General features: G+C 49.3%; 1 protein-coding gene across 3 annotated transcripts in view; it reads left to right on the forward strand.

Moving 5' to 3' along the window:
* ZHX2 (zinc fingers and homeoboxes 2) overlaps nt 1-21,151 on the forward strand; it is a 161,669-nt gene that overhangs the window by 128,468 nt on the left and 12,050 nt on the right. For all 3 annotated transcript variants that reach the window (XM_077847100.1, XM_077847099.1, XM_077847101.1), the window contains exon 3: nt 16,528-19,278. In XM_077847100.1, the coding sequence (XP_077703226.1) occupies nt 16,759-19,275 (2,517 nt within the window). In that variant the 5' untranslated portion in view covers nt 16,528-16,758 and the 3' untranslated portion in view covers nt 19,276-19,278. The remainder of the gene's footprint in view (nt 1-16,527; nt 19,279-21,151) is intronic.

The following is a 21,151-nucleotide window of genomic DNA, read 5'->3' on the forward strand; positions in this document are numbered from 1 at the left end:
AGTCTTATAATGATGGTGAAGGACAAGATTCTGTGCCCTCTGTCCATGCTTGCATTCTGTCCCTGCCCACATCTCCTGGTTCACCTTACCTAGCCTCAGGTCATCTCTGAGAATCTTCCAACTTTGATGCCCTATGGACCTTCCTGATTCTCTAGTCTTTGGCTTCTTTCATTGAAAGCAGAGTGTAGGGGATCCCTGGGTGGCTCAGTGGTTTAGCGCCTGCCTTGGGCCCAGGGCATGATCCTGGAGTCCTTGGATAGAGTCCTGCGTCGGGCTCCCTGCATGGAGCCTGCTTCTCCCTCTGCCTGTGTCTCTGCCTGTGTGTGTGTGTGTCTCATGAATAAATAAATAAAATCTTAAAAAAAAAAAAAAAAGAGAGAGAGAGAGAAAGCAAGCAGAGTGTACAGAAGGGGCGCCTGGGTGGCTCAGTTGGTTAAGCATCAGACTCTGGATTTCATTCCAGATCATGATCACAGGGTTGTGAGATAGAGATTCTCTCTCTCTTTCTCTCTCACACTCACTCATTCTCTCTCCCTCTCCCTCCCACTGCTGGCATGCTCACTCTCTGTCACTCTCTCTCTTTAAAAAAAAAAAAAAAAAAGGCAGAATATGGTATCTGGGTGCAAAGTCTTTATTTGTAAACCAAGACAATGCTTCATTTTAACTACTTCCAAAAATAATCGGTATGCTATAGTTTCGGAATTTATTCCACTTTATAAAAATGATTCCTGGAGATTAAAATTTTTTCTAATAGTTTACCTAGACTCCCAGATAACACTCCCCCCCACCTCCAGAACTTTTTTGGAGCTGTATGGTGCTCTCAACTTATCTCATATCCAACTATCCCTTACTTGCCCTAAGTAAGAAAAAAAAAATTTTCTTCTATTATAAAACCACTGAAGAGTTTTGTTTTGTTTTCATGTTGGTGAGTGAAAAGTTGTACATTTCAATGAACCTTTTTAAGCCCTTTCAAAAAAAGTATCATTGGGGAGAATAGAATTTTTAATTTTTAAATAATAACTGAATCATTTGAAAATTACTTTGCGGCAGACACAGAATGTCACCAGCAGTCACTGAGTCTGCTCCTCTCTTATACGAACTATCGTGTCAAGGTGGGTGGTTCTCAATAGAGTCCTAGGCCTAGAACTCAGTTCCTTGAAGAGGCATCCCCTGATTATCTCACTGACAGGGCTATTCAATCACCATCATATCATTTTTTAAAACTCTCTGCAGAGCACCCCACACTATCTATAAGTTGTTCTCCATTTATTTATTTTCTATTTCCCCTTCCTTGATCTGAGAGAAGAAATCTTTTGTCTCACTTCCTGAGTACCTAAATCAGTGCCTGGGGTTTAGCCACATGAGTGAATGAATGAATGAACAAGTGAACAAACAAATGTAGAAGTTGTACTCTTTTTTCCAAGGCCCATGTTTCTATTTCTAAAAAATAAGTCCTTTACTATGTTTCCCTTTTTAAAATACCAGGAAGGGGATCCCTGGGTGGCTCAGCAGTTTAGCACCTGCCTTTAGCCCAGGGCGTGATCCTGGAGGCCTGGGATCGAGTCCCACATCGGGCTCCCTGCATGGAGCCTGCTTCTCCCTCTGCCTGTGTCTCTGCCTCTGTGTGTGTGTGTGTGTGTATGTCTTTCATGAATAAATAAATCAATAAAATCTTTAAAAAAATAAAGATAAAAATAAAATACAGGAAGGCTGAGGATGGGAATGGGGCATCCAGACAGAACTGGGTGGTGAAAAGCACCTCTCACCACCAGCTGCCACTGCTCCTAGGGACGTTTTCAAGACAAGGATGACATGGTCAGATTCGTGTGTAGAAACACGATGTTCGATCATGGCATGCGTTGTGAGGTATGTAGCAGCAAGAAATGTGTTTCTAGAAATAAGATATTAAAGTTTGTGAATGACTTACTCTTCCTGATTAGCAAGGATGCAGGGCTAACCCTATAAGAATGTCACTCCTGCTCACATCTGGAGATTCTTTCTTAAGTGAGAGGGAATGGTGTGGAATAATAGCCATCACAACAAGAATGAGAGAATGTTGCAAATGGGCATGTCACCTAGCATGTCTGTCATGGCAGGAAAAGGCTGAGAATTACTGTTTTAGAAAGGTATGGTGCAGTGAGGAGGTCGGCCTGAAACGGTGTCTGTCGAGATGTTTTCAATTACAGGTGACAGAAAAACCCCATCAAACTGACATCAGTATGCTGGATTCAGGCATAGCGGCATTCAGCGGGATGTTTTCAGAACTTACTGTCTGCATCTCTCAGCTCAGGGTTCGGCTCAGCTCTCAGGCATGTTGCCCCTCATGTGGCAAGAAGGCCACTAGCAATCGTGCACTTACATCCAGTTGGTTCGGTAATTCCACCAGAAAGGAGCACATCCCCCCCCACCTCACTCCCAACCCGCCCCCCCCCACCCCGGTGGTTCCAAAAGAAACCCCGGAGTAACTTGCACTGGTTCTGAGTGCTCTGCTTGGCTCATGAGCTAATTCTTTTTTTAAATATTTTATTTATTTATTCATGAGAGGCACAGAGAGAGGCAGAGACATAGGCAGAGGGAGAAGCAGACTCCCCATGGGGAGCCCAATGCAGGACTTGATCCCAAATGCAGGACTCGATCCCAGGACCCCCGGACCATAATCACATCCTGAGTCAAAGGCGGACACTCAACCACTGAGCCACCCAGGTGCCCCATGACCCCATTCTTTAATCATTTATTATTGCTGGAGAATGTGATGCTCTGAGTGGTCAGAACCGAGTCACTGCCAGGATCCCACGTAGACCAAGAGAGGGTAGGGGCCTTTTAAGAACTGAACTGCCATTGCCAGAGGAGGGGGAAAGCCTACTGGACAGGCAGTACCGGCCACAAACAGGTGAAGCCCAGAGACCAGGCCAAGATGTGGGGAGTTATTGCAGCTGCAGAGGGAGGGCATTAGGAGAACTTGACCTAGCACAGAGGAATGCGGGTTACGAAGGCATGGTGAAAGCAGAGCCAGGAAGATGTGGTGCTCCATAAACTATGGGGTGGGAAGGGAGGGTGGGAGAAGGGGAATCCAGGTTTCCAGTCTGAAGGACTGAGAAGATTGTGGGACTTATATTTGGAATAAGGTGCATTACAGAAAGATCACGTTTGAGAAGCAAGGGATCAGCTTGGTTCTAGAAGCATTAAATTTAGGATTTCCATAGAGACTCCCAGCGATGGTCATAGATGCACAGAATACACACTGGGAAGAGACGGGAAGGCCATCCAGCCCAGCCTCTGCAGAATTTCCCCTTCAGATACACTTTCTGGTGGGGGTAACTGAATAGAGTCTGTTCTCCAGCTGACCAGGTATGGATCATCTAGGGGTTTTGGTGTTTTTTAAGATTTATTTCTTTATTTTAGAGAGAGAGAGAGAGAGAGAGTAGGGGGGGAGGCAGAGAGAAGGAAGCAGATTCCTCGCTGGGCGCAGAGCCCTACACGGGGCTAGATCTCATGACCCTGAGATCATGACCTGAGCCGAAATCATAAGTCGGACACTTTAACTGATGGAGACACCCAGGCACCCCTCGTCTGGTTTTTTAATTAATGTATTATTTTCCTTGGTTTTTATGAATCATCTTGGCCCTGTTTTTTTAAAAAAAAATCAAGGTTCAGCGGAGAATGGCCCCTCCAGCCCCCGTCCACACGGTCCATCCTCACTGTCAGCCAGCCATCAGAGCGGGAGGCCAGGGGCTCTGCAGGGGCTAGGAAGCCTGCTTGGTAGCTTGCTCTCTGCAAGGTTGAAGGTAGAGCTTTGGGACGGAGGAATTGGAAGAAGGCGGTTTGCCCCACAGAGTCGGTGATGGGGGCAGATTTGGCAGTTTGAGAGAAAAGCATCCACAGAGCAAGGGTGACCAGGGCAGTTCCGGAAGAGCTGAGCAGAGTGGTCTCAAACATCCTTTGAGACGTGTGATGGTTGCAGAATCTCAACAACAGGTACCCTGTGTTGCAAGCTCAGACCTCATCATGTTGGGGACCCGGAGACAAACGTGGTACCCAGAGAGCTGGCCGGGTCCTCTTGGCAACGCTTTGTTGTGGGTACAATTTTCATGCCCATCTCACTCACAGAAAGGCTGAGGCTTCAGTAAATTGATGTAACCTGTCTAGGCCCATGCAGGGACAAGTGGCAGGAGCAGATGTAGAAAGCAAGTCTCCTTCATCCGGGGCCTGAGCTCTTCACCTCTGCCAGAGAGAGCAAGAGTCCGTACAGTAAGGGTAGGGGCTCCTGGGTGGCTCACTCGGTCAAGCGTCCAGCTTTTGATTTTGGCTCAGGTCATGATCTCGGGGTCATGAGATTGAGCCCTGTGTTGGGCTCCACACCCCACATCGGTCTCCCCATCCTGCGTTGGGCTCATGCTCAGCACAGATCCTGCTTGAGATTCCCTCCCTCTCCCTTCTCACACTTGTGCACACTCATGCTCTCTCTCTCTTTCTCTCTCTCAAATAAACAAATAAAATCTTTTCTTTGAAAATGTGTGAACCAGCACAGAATTGAGCAAGATCTGGGAAATTGGGTGTCGCTTTTCACTTCTGTTTTGATTTGTTTACCTTTTTAGGGAAATAGGAACCTGGGGTGTCCCTAACCCAGAGGGAAGGGGACCCGGGGAAAGAAGGGGAGTTGAGAGCATCGACGAGCGTTGGGCTGGAGGCACAGCAGGGCAGCTTGCAGCCAGGTGGAGGGGTCAGCCTTGTTGTGGGGAGCCCTGCTACCTCTGCTGACGTGGAGGGAAAAGGGATGAGTGTGGAAAGGGGGAAGAAGGTGACCTTTGTCTTGTGACCTTTATCTTCTCAACAACATAGAAGACCGAATCTTCTGAAATAGACAGGCAAAGTTAGGAAAATTAAAAATATTGGCACAGTTGCCATAGAAATTCCTATGGGCATGAACAAAACATGAGTAAGAAGATCTCGGAGCGGCACGACTCGGATGAGCTGAGCTAGTGTGAGTGCACAGCGCCGTCCCCAGGGGGGTGGCAGCCGAGAAGGGGATGTGGCAATAAGGTTAAGTGTCAGAGGGTGGCCTGGGGGAGGGGAGACAGCAGAACAAACGGCACAGCTTAGCCCTGCTTTGCCACTGATACCCGCTCACTAATAAAGTCACCTATTGGCAGAGCCAGAACAGGCCAGCGTTGAAGGTTCTCATTCAGCCCCATCCTGCAGACCGAGAATCCCCCCATTTTATGGACCTGGAAACTGAGGCTGGCCTGGCCAATGAGTGTGCTGCACTGGGATTACTCCAGGCTGCATGTGGGCTTGGGGCCCGTGAGGTGGGGCATCCTGGCTATGGCCGGAGAAGGAGGGACACCCCCGTTAGTAAGTGGCAGAACCAGGATTCAAACCAGGGGAGAGGGAAGCCCAGGTGGCTCAAGGTTTAGCGCCGCCTTCAGCCCAGGGTGTGATCCTGGAGACCAGGGATCGAGTCCCACGTCGGGCTCCCTGCATGGAGCCTGCTTCCCCCTGCCTGTGTCTCTGCCTCTCTGTGTGTGTGTGTGTGTGTGTCTCTCATGAATAAATAAATAAAATGTTTTTTAAAAAATTAAAAAAAAAAAAAAAACAGGGGAGAGCTGGCTTCCAGCCTCTGTCGCTTTCCACGATGCAGGCAGGCACCAGTGGCGAGAACTGAGGCAGAGAAAGACACAGGAGGCCAAGTCCTCCCCTAGCAAACGAGCTGTAGAATTTGATGTTTCTGAGTAAATGAGTAAATTCTGGGCCCTGGGCTCAGAATGGGTCCGTCTTCTCAGGCATAGCTGGTTCTCTTTACACCACCCCCCGCCCTGCCCTTAACTGCCCTGCCTCGGGTCCCCTCTCCTACCCCTCTGCTAGCAGGACCCCGGCCCCCTCACAGAGCCCTGTGTTGCCTAAATGCATGGTGATGCAAATGTGGGGGGCCACGCAGGGCCGCCACAAACTTCATTCTGTCCCCTGAAACTGGTTTGGCCAGAGGAGGCCACGCCAGCTTTTTTCCTACCTAATAAGAGAGCATCTCAGAGTAACAAGTGGAAAAAGACATTACAATTCAATTAAAATCTTACTCCTTTGAACACTCCCAGAGGGAGAAAGCCACTCAGAATTTGTGAGAAATCTAATTTATAGACGCAGTGTCAGGAAATGGGATTGTTCACAATGAACAGCTGTGAGTTCCAGGGCCCAAGCAGTGGGTGCCAGGCCAGGACTGTCTGGGCGACACCCTTTCCAGCAAGCGCTTTATCTCTCCAGCCCTGTGTGCTCCTCTGTGAACTGGGGATCACGGCCACATGCTGGTGTCATGGGGGGAATAGAGATTACGCATGAAAATGGCAGCTTGTTACGCCATCCTGCCCGCGCTTAACCAAATTAGCAAACTCCGTCTTTTCTTTAAAAAATAAAAAAATTATCCAGCTGAGCAACTGAGCCATAAAAACCCAAAAAATAGCATCTTAAAGTTCACCTGCCCACCGGGGCGCCTGCATGACTCAGTGGGCTGAGCATCTGACTCTTGATTTTGGCTCAGGTCATGATCTCAGGGTTGTGAGTTCGAGCCCCACACCAGGCTCCATGCTCAGCAGGGGAGTCTGCTTGAGATTCTGTCTCGCTCTCCCCTGCCCCTCAACCCCACTCACTCTTTCTTGTGCATCCTCTCTCTCTCTAAAATAAAATAAATATATCTTAAAAAAAAAAAAAAAAAAGCTTTGCTTCCCGCAGCCACGGGCTCTGCTGCTGTGCACCTGTCGTGTCTACAGCTGTCTCACACTGTTACGGAGCATCCAGCGGTCTGTGTTCCATTCTCTTCCGGCATCACCGTTTTGGACAGTTCTTCCCTCACCTCTGCACCGTCCTCTAAATTGCCATTGCCCTCGGGAGCACGCCGTTCCACTCCCGCCCAGCCCGGGGTGCAGTGAGATACCTCTCCCGTCTTCATGGCACGGAGCAGGCCTCCACCCAACGGCTTCTGAACTAGGAGAGGCCAGGTACTGATAAGCTGGTGGCTCATCCGCCCCCGTGGCTGCTTGTTCGAAGCAAAGATTCCTATGCCTGCTTCTGGTGGTTTGGGTTTAATAAGTCTGCAGCACCCCAGGTGATCTCTGATGGTTTGGGAGCCACATTGTAGGCCCACCCCCAAAATTCAAGTTCAGATTTCAGTAGGCTCAGGAGAAAGCGGTGAAACTCGGGAGCTAACTTAGGGTAACCAGTGACCTTTCAAAAGCAATTCCCACTCAACAGATGGGAAAAATGGAGCAAGGATGGAGACAGATGCGGAGCGGCTGGGCAGCCGGGCGTGCAGAGCGAAGCCCAGGACCCCTGCATCCGACTCCTTTCTCTGCCCCACCTGCCAGCCACCACCGCCACAACGCACCGACCCTCCAGAATTCCTTCTGGGGCAGTGGAGGGGTGGGTGGATGTTGTGACTTTAGACCATAAAGGAACAATCTCTCTCTCTCTCTCTCTCTCACACACACGCACACACGCACACACGCACAAGGCCTACCCTTATGAACTGAGGCAGGATCTGTTAACAGCTCTGTCAGAAGACCCGACAAAGCTAAAAGCATCTTCTTTGGCTTTGATGTCTTGACAAGACGCTTCCTTTGAAAGCCCAGAGACAGCCCTGTTATTTCCTCTGACAACCCCAGTGAAAAGCCCTAAAATGAGAAGTGGCATCCCCACCATAGCCCAGAGAAGTTTCGATTCCTTGGGAGCGGCCCATGTGCTCCCCAGGGTAGGTGCGAAGCCTGCCCTGGAGGCCCAAGGGGCCCAGGCTCCTCAGCTTGCTGCAACCTCTGAACCCCCTTGGGCTGGACACCCCTGGCCACAGGGGTCTCTGCATTCTGACCCTTCACCTCCCCCATGTGCCTTCCTAGAGAAGTCAAGAGCCTGGGCATCTCTCACCTGATAGCCAGGCTGTGTGTCGGCCACCTTGCAAAGAGATTCTGGGGGCTGGTCTGATGGTTTGACCCATTCTTACTTCCCCTGAGGGTCACAGGCCACTGGTAGGGAGAAGTCAGGAAATGCTACCACCCCAGACCTACTGAATCAGAATCTATATTTTAACAAAATCCCCATAAAGCTTGTATCCCAGCTCTGCTGCTCCAGGCTGCGTGACCTCAGCCAAGCTCCTTAACCTCTCTGAGCCTCAGTGTCCACAGAGGGTCTTTCAAAAGTGAAACACTTAGCACCTGACATGTACTAAGATTTCAGGGAATGTTAGCTGTCATTGTTTTTTTTTTAATTTTTATAAATTTATTTTTTATTGGTGTTCAATTTGCCAACATATAGAATAACACCCAGTGCTCATCCCATCAAGTGCCCACCTCAGTGCCCGTCACCCAGTCACCCCCACCCCCCGCCCACCTCCCCTTCCACCACCCCTAGTTCGTTTCCTAGAGTTAGAGTCTTTCATATTCTGTCTCCCTTTCTGATATATCCCAATTAGCTGTCATTGTTATTGGGAAAATGATTAAGGGAGAATTGGTTTACCACAATCAGACCCGAATCATCCAGCCATGAGGAAGGAAGTCCAGATTGAATGGAAGAAAGTTCCAGATGAAAAGTGAAGAGGCCTCAGCATGTGCTTAGAGAACAAACATCAGGATAGAAAGGAGTGTCTCTGGCAGCTTGTGCCCTCATTGTTTAATTTGGGGTTAATTTGGATTATTATTCATCTGCTTGGTTTGGGGGTTCTTACCTTCATTGATGTGCCTTCTCTTTTTTTTTTAAGATTTTATTTATTTATTCATTAGAGACACACAGAGAGAGGCAGAGACGCAGGCAGAGGGAGAAGCAGGCTCCCTATGGAAGCCTGGATCCCAGGACCCCGGGATCATGACCTGAGCCAAAGGCAGAGGCTCAGCCACTGAGCCACCCCGGCACCCCATGCCTTCTCCTTCTGCCATCCCTGCCCCACCGCCCCACAAGCTTATCCCCATGACCCTGCTGCTCCCGTGACTCCGTTGCCAGCAGAATGAAATTGCAGCTCCTTACCACGGCATTCAAGGCTATCCATGTGCTCGCTTCGGCAGCACATATACAAGGCTATCCACAGTTGAGGCCCAAGCCAACCTGCTAGCCTCTTCCCAGCCTCCACCAGCACGCCCTGCCCTTTGACCTCAGTCCTGTCATTCCTCAGAAATGTCCTTCCTCCTGCTGTCTCCTCTGCCTGGGAATAGGTTCCTCTGATTGAAGTCCTCCTCCGCCTGTCTCCGCCTGTCACCCTCAGAGCTCTGCTCACCCAGCGGAGGCTGCATCATGTACCAAGAGCATGGGTTCAATTTGGACTGACTGTGCTCAAATCCCAGTTCTGCCCGTGAACGCGCCATGTGACCCTGGGCAAGGCACTTGGCCTCCCTGGCCTGGGTTCATTCTTCCATAAATTGAGGCTCATAACAACTGCTTTGCAGAGTTGTTGTGACGACTCATCCACATAGTGAGGAAAATTTCAATTAATCAAAGTCATGGTTGTTTTATTTTATTTTTTTTTTCATGGTTGTTTTAGTTCTAAGATTACCTCCACTGTGAAGCCTTTTGCCTTCCTTCCAACCTGCCCTAGGGAATGGAGAAGCCTGCTCTGTGTTTCATAAACTCTCCTTCTTGTCTATGCAGCCACCAAATGCTCCACGGACACCTTCTCGCGGAGGGAGTCCCTGAGCTCCCTGCTTCAAATCATGGGTCCCTCACTCTGCACCCCATCCTCTTCGTGGCTTGACTTTTCTCCATAGCACTTATCAGCTGCCAGGCTTCCACCTGTTTATGCCTGTGAACGTGAGCTCTGCCAGAGGACGGATGCCTGTCTGCTTGCTCCAGTCTCCTGGGCTCCCACAATGGCATCTGCACTCGTAGGGCTCACTATTCGTTGACTACATGAATAGATCACTTTTGTACCACTGAGGGTGTTCGTTGGCACTGCCCTGCCTGGCTGTGAGGGGCTGAATTGAGTCTCCCCACCGCCCCCCAACTACCAAATTCATGTGTTACAATCCTACCCCCCTGAGAATGTGACTGGATTTGCAGATAGTCTTTAAAGAGGTGAAGAGGCTCTTGGGGTGAGCCCTATCTGGTGTGGGTCCTTCTGAGGTGACCAGGAGGTAGGCATACACAGAAGGAAGGGCGTAATGAGGACACAGCAGGAAGGTGGCCATCCACAAGCTGAAGGAGAGAGGCTTCGGGAGAAACCGGCCCTGCAGACACCTCAGCCTTGAACTTCCAGCCCCCACAACTGTGAGCGAAATATCCCTATTGTTGAAGCCTCCTGGTCAGGGGTACTCTGTTGCATACGGCAGCCCTGGCTGATGAATATTCAGGATGTGAGGGTCTTAGGATGAATATTTAGGATGAATATTCCAGCTGTGAGTGTCTCAAGAACAAGAGCACAGGTTTCTTCAAGTCTGTCTACCCCACATCCTCGGGGCTGGGCCCACACCCAAAGCCAGTACACAGGGTCTGATCGTCCCACAACACAGAGGATGATGGTGGAAGAAGCTCCAGGTGGTGAGGCAAAAGCTCTGCAGACATCCACAAATGACTTTTGTCATTATCTTAGAGGCTGGCCAATTTCATTATATGTTATTTGTCCCAAGGTTTTGTCATTTCTCATTCACCGTTGGGTTTTTCTTTGTGGTGCTTGATGAATCCCGCAGTGGACAAAAGGAAAACCGAGACCATGTCAAAAAACACGCAGGGGAGGCGAGAGTCTGTGTTTGGTGCTGGGCTCCCTCTCCACGCACCACAGGCTTGTCACGCTCTGTGACAGTTGGGCTGGGACGGCTGGGAAGGAGGACATGCTGTGCAGAGTAGTCACAGATGAAGGAGATTTCTTACCTCTCCTCTCCTTCTGAGCACCAGGATCTTCATCACAAATGTGCTTGGTCCTAACCTACTCAGGCCACCCCCTGAAGGCAGGGATTGCTTCTGAGGCTCCCACACTGCTGGGCCCTTGGCACGGTGGCTAGGGGCAGCCAGCAGAGAGCTGGGTGCTGCCCATAAGTGGGGTGTCTGCAGGTTGACACAGAGTGTGCTGGTGCTCGCCTCAGACCCACTGGGAAGCTGGCCAGGGTGAGACCAGCAACACAGGGCTAGTCTGTTGGGATATTCACCCCCCACAGCATGGATGGAAGGGGCTGTGTTGGAGTTTTGTTTGGGGGTTTTAGGGTTTTGTTTTGTTTTGTTTTACAATTCTATTTATTCATTCATTTGCGAGAAAGAGAGCATAAGCGGGGGGGGGGGGGGGGGGGGCAGACTCAGAGCAAGAAGCCTGATGTAGTGCTCAATCCCAGAACCTGGAGATCATGACCTGAGCCAAAGGCAGACGTTCAACCATCCGAGCCACCCAGGCACCCCTGTGTTGGAGTTTTAACATGCATTTCATTCATTCATTCCTTCATTCATTCATTTTTTATTTGTGCCAATTCTGCGTGGTAGGCACCCAAACCCGAAGATGCCTGGCTGTACTGTAGCCTTCATGCCGCGAGTACCAGGCTTCACAGCGCTGGTCCCAATCTCGCTGGTGGCTCACGGACTTTCAAACAGATGCCACATGCTGCTGTTCTGTAGATGCTGTTCTCACCCCCTTGCCATGCCAGGATTATTCTTCCAAGGGCAATGGTTCTTGCAGCTCCATCACGGGGACCCCAAGAGATGAATTCTTCAAGGCTCAGTATTTTCTGAGCCCTGCCTCCACTTCTCTTATTTCTTCCTTCATCTTTCCTTCTTTTTGATCTGCTGTGGTTTGGACTCCTAGTTGCCAAATGAGTTTTAGAAGATACTGTTTATTCTGAAATGCAATTTTTTGGAACCTTGAGAAGTTTTAGGGTGTTTTACCACAGTTTGGTTCACTTCTGGGCCTCATTTATCAACAGATTTAAAACATCCTACAGATGGGGAGTTTCTGTTAGAAAAATCTCTTATCTCATGAGAGCCCATTCCTGCCTGATTACTGTGTCCTGCAGGAGGAAAGTCTCCTTTTGATCCCTCTCTTAAAAATTGTGTTTTATATGCCCAAGCCTCTTGGCTAGTGTGTGCGAATTTTGCCACCTCCTTCTGTGTCAATAGCACCCTCTTTAGGACCTCCTTCCCCTAATAAAGCTCCTCTACTCATATGAGCCCCAACATACACACACACGTGCACACACAGGGGGCGCACACATGTGCATACACAGTCCGGAGCGTCCACAAGAGGTTTTGCTGTGCCTCCTCACCCCGCATCAGCCACGGTTCCCACGAGGTAGCCATCCTGCAGTTAACTTAATTATTCAGCCAACATTTACAGAAAGCATGCTATGGGCCAGGTATGATTCTAGGCTCTGGGGAAACCACAGTGAACAGTTTCTGCCTTTATGGGGCTTCTATTCTAGAATAGCACTGTCCCGTAGAAGGTCCCTCAAGGATAGAAACAACCTGCACTGTTTAATACAATAGCCACCAGCCACATGTGGCTATTGAGCACTTGAAATGTGGCCAATGTGACTGAGGAACTGATTTTTTAATTTTTTTAATTTTAATTAATTTAAATTCAAAGAGTCACATGTGGCTAATGGCTGGCATATGGAGAGCACAGTTCTAGAGGAAGAAATGAGTAAGAGGGTAAATATTCTCTCTTCCCTTCTATAAGCATAAAATGCATAAGTAAATCTTTTTATTTTTTTAAGTGGACGCCTGGGTGGCTCAGTGGTTGAGTGTCTGCCTTTGGCTCAAGTCATGATCCCATCGGGGGTCCTGGAATCGAGTCCTGCATCAGGCTCCCTGAAAGGAGCCTCCCTCTGCCTATGTCTCTGCCTCTCTCTGTGTCTTTCATGAATAAATAAATGAAAAATCTTTAAAAATTAATACATAAAGAGATTTTATTTATTTATTTGACAGAGAAAGAGAGAGTATAAGCAGGAGGAGGGGCAGGCAGAGGGAGAAGCAAGCTCCCTGCTGAGCAGGAAACCCCATGCAGGGCTCCATCCCAGGACCCTGGGATCATGACCTCCGAAGTCAGACGCTTACGTGACTGAGCCATCCAGGTGCCCCTAAGCAAATCTTAAATATTGAAAGGTGCTATGAAGAAAGCAAAGCAAGGAAGGAAATAAAGTGATGGTGGGAAGCATTAATTTCAGTGGGGTGGCAGTCAGGAAAGGCCCCTCCGTGGCAGGATGACTTAAAAGGAGGTGTACGCACTGAGGAGCTCTGGGATGGGACGTTCTGGCAGAGGTCCTGAGGTGGACAGAGTGCACCTGCACCAGCATCCGGAGCATGACACCCAAGGGGGACAGGAAGCATGGGCCACAACATGCCAGGGTATGAGGTTAGGAGGGCATGGAGAAAGGCCTTCATGCAGAAAGGCGACATGAACGGATTGGTATCTTAGAACATCCCTCTGCCCTGGAAAGGAAGGAAGCAGGAGACCCACAGGAGGTGCCACAAGCTTCCAGGCAGGAGATGATGGGAGCTGAGAAAGGGCAGGGAGCAGGGGGAGTGGTGTGAAGTGGTCTGATGGCACTGGATTTATTTCAAAGACAAGATTCAATAGGATTGCTGATGGATTCATTGGGGTGAGACAAAGAGGTTTGGGCAGAAGGAGCAATAGTGGCACCATTGACAGAGATAAGAAACTCTGGCGGAAACAATGTGTGGCTGAGGGGGAAATAAAGAGTCTGAGCTACAAGAATGTGAAGCCTGAAGATGTGGGCTTGGGTGTACTCAGTGCAAAAAGGGCACGATCCCCTCTGCTCCGCTGTACCAGTGTCCTCTCCTCACTGGTGCCCAGAGGGATCCTCAACCACAGCTGAGGACATTGCCCAGCATGGAAAGGCCAGGGCTCCTCCTTAGAATGGTTGCATTCTGGGTTCACAAGGGGAAATGCCGCTCCCTGGGTCCCGCTCAGCTTTGTCACCTGTGCCCCTTAGCAGACAGGTGTGGGCAGAGTCTTCCCTTGTTGCTCATAAAAATAAGTCTTCACTTCCACCCTTGACCACTCTCCTCCACGGGACTCAAACCCAAGCCAGTGGGAGGGGCAACACAGTTACAATTTTCTGTGCTGAGATCATTCTCAACACTCAAACGGTAGACTTCAGAGATGCCATCCCTCCCATTCTCCTTCTCCCTGGATGTCAGCTCTACTTGTTTCAAAACACATCTCCCTTCACTTTTACCCACAAAATGGAAGGGCCCCCCGTCTCAGCCCATGCATTGGGACACTCAACATGGCCAGCTCCCCAGTCTGCCTTCCTTTAACAATTCCTACTCCTAATAAACAAATTGTTTCTGGACTCCCAAATTAATATTTGTTTAGTGCAATTCCAATCAAAGTTCTCTTTTTTAATTTATTTATTCATGAGAGACAGAGAGAGAAGCAGAGACATAGGCAGAGGGAGAAGCAGGCTCCCTGCAGGGAGCCCAGTGTGGGACTCGATCCCAGGACCCCAGGATCACGACCTGAGCCAAAGGCAGACGCTTAACCACTGAGCCACCCAGGTGCCCCCTAATCAGAATTTTAACCAGGTTTTATTTTGCAGGTGACTCTGATTTATCAAAATTGATTTATGTGATTAGGTGACCAAAGTAACCCAGAAATGTTTACAGAAGAAGAATAATAAGGAGGAATTCACACTCCCAGATATTAAAATATACTCTAATCTACCAAAAAAAAAATTAAGTGAGACATTGAGTCTCAATAGCTAGATAAGAGGCACAGAATAGATGACCCAGAAACACCCTAGTATATATAAAAATTTAATGTATGACAAAGATGATTTCACAAATTAGTGAGAAAACATAACACAATACATGCGATGAGATAATTGGTAACTTTCCAGAAAAATGATAGAATTGTATCTTATAGCTTAACCCAAGATCAATTCAATTTTAGATGAGTTAAATGTAACATATAAAGCTAAAACACTCTAAGAAAACATAGAATATGTCTCAGCCGTCAAAGCAGAGAATCACCTTTTTTTTGGTGTGCAAGTGATTTTTATTTATTTAATATTTCTGTTAAAGTATAATGGACGTATAATATCCTGTTTCAGACACACATCATAGTGATTCCCTGTTTCTCGTCATTATGAAATGGCTCCCATGATAAGTCCAGTTACCACCAGTCACCATACAAAGTTAATACAGTATCATTGACTATATTCCCTATGCTATACATTATATCCCCAGGACTTACTCTTTTGTAAGTGAAAATTTGCACCACTTAATCATTAATTAGCTAGTTCATGTGCCCCCCAAACCCTCTCCTCTCTGGTAACCTGCAGTTTGTTTCTAATAACCAGGAATCATATAAAATCACAATGAAAGGAGACACACACACAAAAAAAAGGTGGGTGAATTTGCTGCCTAAATCTTCAAATTTTTACATATAAAACATGAAAAACACCGTACACAAAAGTAAACGGTAAATGATAGACTAGAAACATTTCGCAACAAATATAATAAAGTACTGATACTCAATCTAGAGAAAACTTGTGAATTAATAATAAAACCGCTGAGCATCACACATAAAAATGGCATAAATAAGCAATTCAAAAAGAAAGAACACACATGGCAAGTAGATCTCTGAAAACAGTTCAACCTGATTAGCAATCAAGGAAAGCACATTAAGACGGTTTAACCCCATCTACTCGGGAAAGCTTTTTCATGGTCATATTTCATGTAGGCAGAGTGGTAAGTTGGGCATTCTCATTCGCGGCCAGGGGAAGATTTGGCTGATGCAAAAGTTGGCCATAGGAGTCTAGAAAACCTAAACGTGCATACTCTTTGACCCAGTGCTTCTATTTCTCAGCATTCATTCATCCAAAGTTGGTTATCAGAAATAAGGACTCAGGGTGTTGACTATTGTATCATTGAGGAGAGCCAAAAATTGGAAATAACTTAAATGTCCAACAAAAGTTGAATGGCTAAATACATCACATGTGGTATAGCCATACAAGATAATACCATGCAGCCATTTTCTTAAATCATCATTTTGCTCAATATTTACGGAAATGAGGAAGCTTTCAAGTGAACTGAGGGAACTCTAATATTTGGGGTGATTTTTTTTTTCTTCTGTATACTTCAAAGCATTTTTCTGGATTTTTCTCTACTGGTGATTTTACTCTTATGATAAGAAACAAAAGTGACTATCCATTTCCTAATGCCCATATAAACACCGCTTGCCAGCCTCAGGTACGCATCTTGCTTCTGATGTACCGTCAGTTAAAGTAGCTTGAGAGCCCAGTGACATCTCGTCTTTGACATCCCCTCCACCACCCCGCCCACCATGCAGCGCCTTTGTAGCTTTTCTGTTTGCCTCTAAACATGAACGAGTGACTTGCACCCTCGTTTGCTTGCTCCAGGCCAGTTCCTATTGCCCTTTCCAAAGAAAGGAAGAGAAGAATATGATCCTTCATTTTTATGCTGCACCCAGTCTTGACATCTGTGCTTACTTAGGTGTTTGCTTTGTTTGGAGTGCCAGTTGGGATGGGTTAGAAAGAAATGCTAGTTTCTTCTGCCTTATGGAAAAACACTGACCCCATCTTTGTTCTTGTCCCACAGATATGATGCTGCCTCTTGTGTGTAGCCGTTGGAGCAGTTACAATTTTCTGTGCTGAGATCATTCTCAACACTCAAACGTTAGACTTCAGCATTCAAGGGAAGCCAAAGCCATTGGAGGGGGAATAAAGCCCAAAGCCTTTTAAAATCTAACTTGTCCCAAAAATTTCACTGCCCCTTCCCCACCTGCCCACCCCAGCCCCCAAATTAAGCTATTGCACACAGACAGGCAGCATGGCGAGCAAGCGAAAATCCACAACCCCGTGCATGGTTCGGACATCACAAGTAGTAGAACAAGATGTGCCCGAGGAAGCAGACAGGGCCAAAGATAAAGGAATCAGCACGCCACAGCCTGAAGCAGCCAAGGACAGTTGGACAGTGGAACCTGAAAACTCTTCCAAAGAAAATGAAGTGATAGAGGTGAAATCTACAGGGGAAAACCAATCCAAAAAACTCCAGGGTGGTTACGAATGCAAATACTGCCCCTACTCCACGCAAAACCTGAACGAGTTCACGGAGCATGTCGACATGCAGCACCCCAACGTGATTCTCAACCCCCTTTACGTGTGTGCCGAATGTAACTTCACAACCAAAAAGTACGACTCGTTGTCTGACCACAACTCCAAGTTCCATCCCGGGGAGACCAACTTCAAGCTGAAGCTGATCAAGCGCAATAATCAGACTGTCTTAGAGCAGTCCATCGAAGCCACCAACCACGTCGTGTCCATCACCACCAGCGGCCCTGCGAGCGGTGACAGTGATCCTGGAATCTCAGTGAGTAAAACGCCCATCATGAAGCCAGGGAAACCAAAAGCCGATGCCAAGAAGGTGCCCAAGAAGCCCGAGGAGGCCACCCCCGAGAACCACGTGGAAGGGACTGCCCGCCTGGTGACAGACGCGGCGGAGATCCTCTCGAGACTTGGAGGCGTGGAGCTCCTCCAGGACACCTTAGGGCACGTCATGCCTTCTGTCCAGCTCCCACCAAATATCAACCTTGTCCCCAAGGTCCCCGTCCCGCTGAACACTACCAAATACAACTCCGCCCTGGACACGAATGCCACCATGATCAACTCCTTCAACAAATTCCCTTACCCAACCCAGGCTGAGTTGTCCTGGCTCACAGCTGCTTCCAAACACCCAGAAGAGCACATCAGAATCTGGTTTGCCACACAGCGCTTAAAGCACGGCATCAGCTGGTCCCCAGAGGAGGTGGAGGAGGCCCGGAAAAAGATGTTCAATGGCACGATCCAGTCGGTACCCCCGACGATCACCGTGCTGCCGGCGCAGTTGGCCCCCACAAAGGTGTCACAGCCCATCCTCCAGACAGCTCTCCCGTGCCAGATTCTCGGCCAGACCAGCCTGGTGCTGACTCAGGTGACGAGCGGGTCAGCAACCGTCTCTTGCTCCCCCATCACGCTCGCCGTGGCCGGAGTGACCAACCACGGCCAAAAGAGACCGTTGGTGACTCCCCAAGCTGCCCCCGAGCCCAAGCGTCCACACGTCGCCCAGGTGCCGGAGCCCCCACCCAAGGCGGCCAACCCCTCACTGACCCCGGCCAGCGACCGCAAGAAGACAAAGGAGCAGATCGCGCATCTCAAGGCGAGCTTTCTCCAGAGCCAGTTCCCTGACGACGCCGAGGTCTACAGGCTCATCGAGGTGACCGGCCTGGCCAGGAGCGAGATCAAGAAGTGGTTCAGCGATCACCGGTACCGATGTCAGAGAGGCATCGTCCACATCACCAGCGAATCCCTTGCCAAAGACCAGTTGGCCATCGCGGCCTCCCGACACGGCCGCACGTACCACGCGTACCCGGACTTTGCCCCGCAGAAATTCAAAGAGAAGACACAGGGTCAGGTTAAAATCCTGGAAGACAGCTTTCTGAAAAGCTCTTTCCCGACCCAGGTGGAACTGGAGAGGCTAAGGGGGGAGACGAAACTGAGCAGGAGAGAGATTGAATCGTGGTTCTCGGAGAGAAGGAAGCTCCGGGACAGCATGGAACAATCGATCCTGGATTCCATGGGGACTGGCAAAAAAGGCCAAGATGTGGCGGCCCCCAATGGTGCTCTGTCTCGGCTCGACCAGCTCTCTGGTGTCCAGTTAGCCAGCTCTCTGGCCAGCCCTTCACCAGCAATGACGAAAAGTCAGGAACAGGTACACCTCCTGAGGAGCACGTTTGCAAGAACCCAGTGGCCTACGCCCCAGGAGTATGACCAGCTGGCCGCAAAGACCGGCCTGGTCCGAACTGAGATTGTGCGTTGGTTCAAGGAGAACAGGTGCTTGCTAAAAACCGGGCCCTTGAAGTGGATGGAGCAGGACCAGCACCCGCACACGGCGGGCGAGCAGGCCTACGACGCGGCGCAGAGGCGGGCGGCGAAAGCCGTGACCGCTGAGAGCCCAAAGAACGGGAGCGAGGTGGGTCCGCAGCATTACAAGGACCCCAGAAAGCTCTGCGAAGAGGACTTGGAGAAGCTGGTACCCAGGGTGAAAGTGGGCAACGAGCAGGGGAAAGACGGTGCGCCGGCAAAGCCTTCAGAAGCCACCTCGGACAGGTCAGAGGGCAGCAGCCGGGACGGCCAGGGCAGCGACGAAAACGAGGAGTCGGGCGTTGTGGATTGGGTGGAGGTCACGGTCGGAGAGGAGGACGCCGTCTCGGACAGGTCCGACAGCTGGAGCCAGGCCGCAGCCGAAGGCACCGCGGACCTGGCCGGCTCGGACTCAGACAGCATCCCGGCCGAGGCTGGCCAGGCCTAACAGGTACCGAACCTCACCTGTTCCACCCAGGGAACAGGGGGAGGGTGCTGGCTCGCTTTCTTTGTATGGTCGGGGGCAGTATAGGTTGTAGGGGACAGAGATGCTGACCCAGACCATGGGTTCTTTGTAACAGTTGTTGTTTTTAAAGCCTTTTTTTTTTTTAATTTCATTTATTTATTCATGAGAGACACAGAGAGAGAGAGAGGCAGAGACACAGGCAGAGGGAGAAGCAGGCTCCATGCAGGGAGCCCGACGTGGGACTCGATCCCGGGTCTCCGGGACCACGACCTGGGCTGAAGGCGGCGCTAAACCGCTGAGCCACCTGGGCTGCCCAAAAGTTGTTGTTTTTAAAAGAAGAAAAGTAGTGATGCCAGCTGGCCAGGTCGGAGGGCTCAGAGGGGTCCCGCAGGACCAGCCGAGAGGGTCCTGGGTCCTGGGCTCCATGTAGAATGGCAATCAGATGTGAACCAGCAGGAGGTAAGAGCAGGGTTTACTGAAGGGAGAGGGAGAGGGGGAGAGAGAAAGAGAGAGAGAGAGAGAGAACAGATACAGAGGGAGTGTCTGGGAGACTCAGAAAATTAAGGAGCATGAGTCTCATCTTCGCTTGGGGTCTGGGGTTTTTATTGATGAGTGTGGTCTGGTGCACGTGTCCTCTCAGGCATCCAGGAGTTGTTCAGAACAAGGACAGGGGCAGGTGTCATCATAAGTCACTCATTCCCTGGAGCCAAGGGGTCTTGACATCAAGATGTCTAGCGCCAGTGGTCTAGAATAGGCATATGCACAGGATGGCCTCGCCCCGTCATTCCTGAGATGTTATTAGAAGACTCCAGAGAAATCATTAACTCCTTGCCCCTGACAAGGAGGACATACATTAAGGCGTGTGTAGGGCGGGGTGCAGGTCCTAGCGAGGATAGAAGCAGGACAGGGAGCAAAAAGCAGATTTTTATGGACTCCTTCAGTCTCCCTGTGTCACTAGGGGCTGGTAGATTTTGTGTGCTCATTTGCAAGGCTGTGCCCATGGGTGACAGTGCTGCTGCCTGTGGCCTGTTTTGGACACCACACTTGGGGGCCTATCCATTCGAAAGTCTAGATGCCGTTGCAGCAAGGACACATCCTCTGCCTGCTTTGTGTTCACTGCCGTAAGAATCAAAGGTGAAAAGGATGTATCTTTCCCTTTTTCTTCCCCCCCCCCCTTTTTTTTTTCATTTTCTTTCCTTTTTGGATTTTCAAGAGTACTTAACCAAGTTTCCTGGCTAGAGATTTGGGGTTGTTTTGCTTTCACCTGGCAGGTTTGGGTATTTGCCTTGTCATGGCTAAAGGAAGGGTTAGAGCGCATCTCACTAAGTAACCCAGCTCATAATTGTGCTGATTGGGTCCCTAGAACCCCTTCAGTCTGGAAGAGACTGATGTAAATTAGGCCTGTAGAGCCACAAAAGCCTGGGAAGGGAGGTTACCATGGTTACTAATGGCCATGTCATCCACATGATGGGACATGCCACCCAAGCCCTGGTGTTTGTGCTTTCAGGAGAGGTCTGTGCAAATCAAAGCCTAAAAGCCCAGCAGCTTGCTTGGTGGTAGATTTAGAATAGAGGGGGCAGCAGAGAGAGGGGTTCAAGAAGCAAAGATCACCTTAGCCAAAGCCAAAACATTCCAAGGGCAGCTTGGAAGTAGGAGGAAGACATGAGATTTACAATCTGCCCAGATTGGCTTCTCCAGAGGTCACTTAAAAGGCAACAGAAGGGGGGATACCTTCCCCCCACCACCACCATCCTAGGATATCATCTTTAAAAATAATGAAATAAAAAATAATAATAATGAAATAAAGGTAAGAACCTCCTGAATGATTGATAAGGTCCCAGAGGGAGCCCTGGAAATT

Source organism: Canis aureus, chromosome 14, assembly GCF_053574225.1.
Source record: "Canis aureus isolate CA01 chromosome 14, VMU_Caureus_v.1.0, whole genome shotgun sequence".
Lineage (NCBI taxonomy): Eukaryota > Metazoa > Chordata > Mammalia > Carnivora > Canidae > Canis > Canis aureus.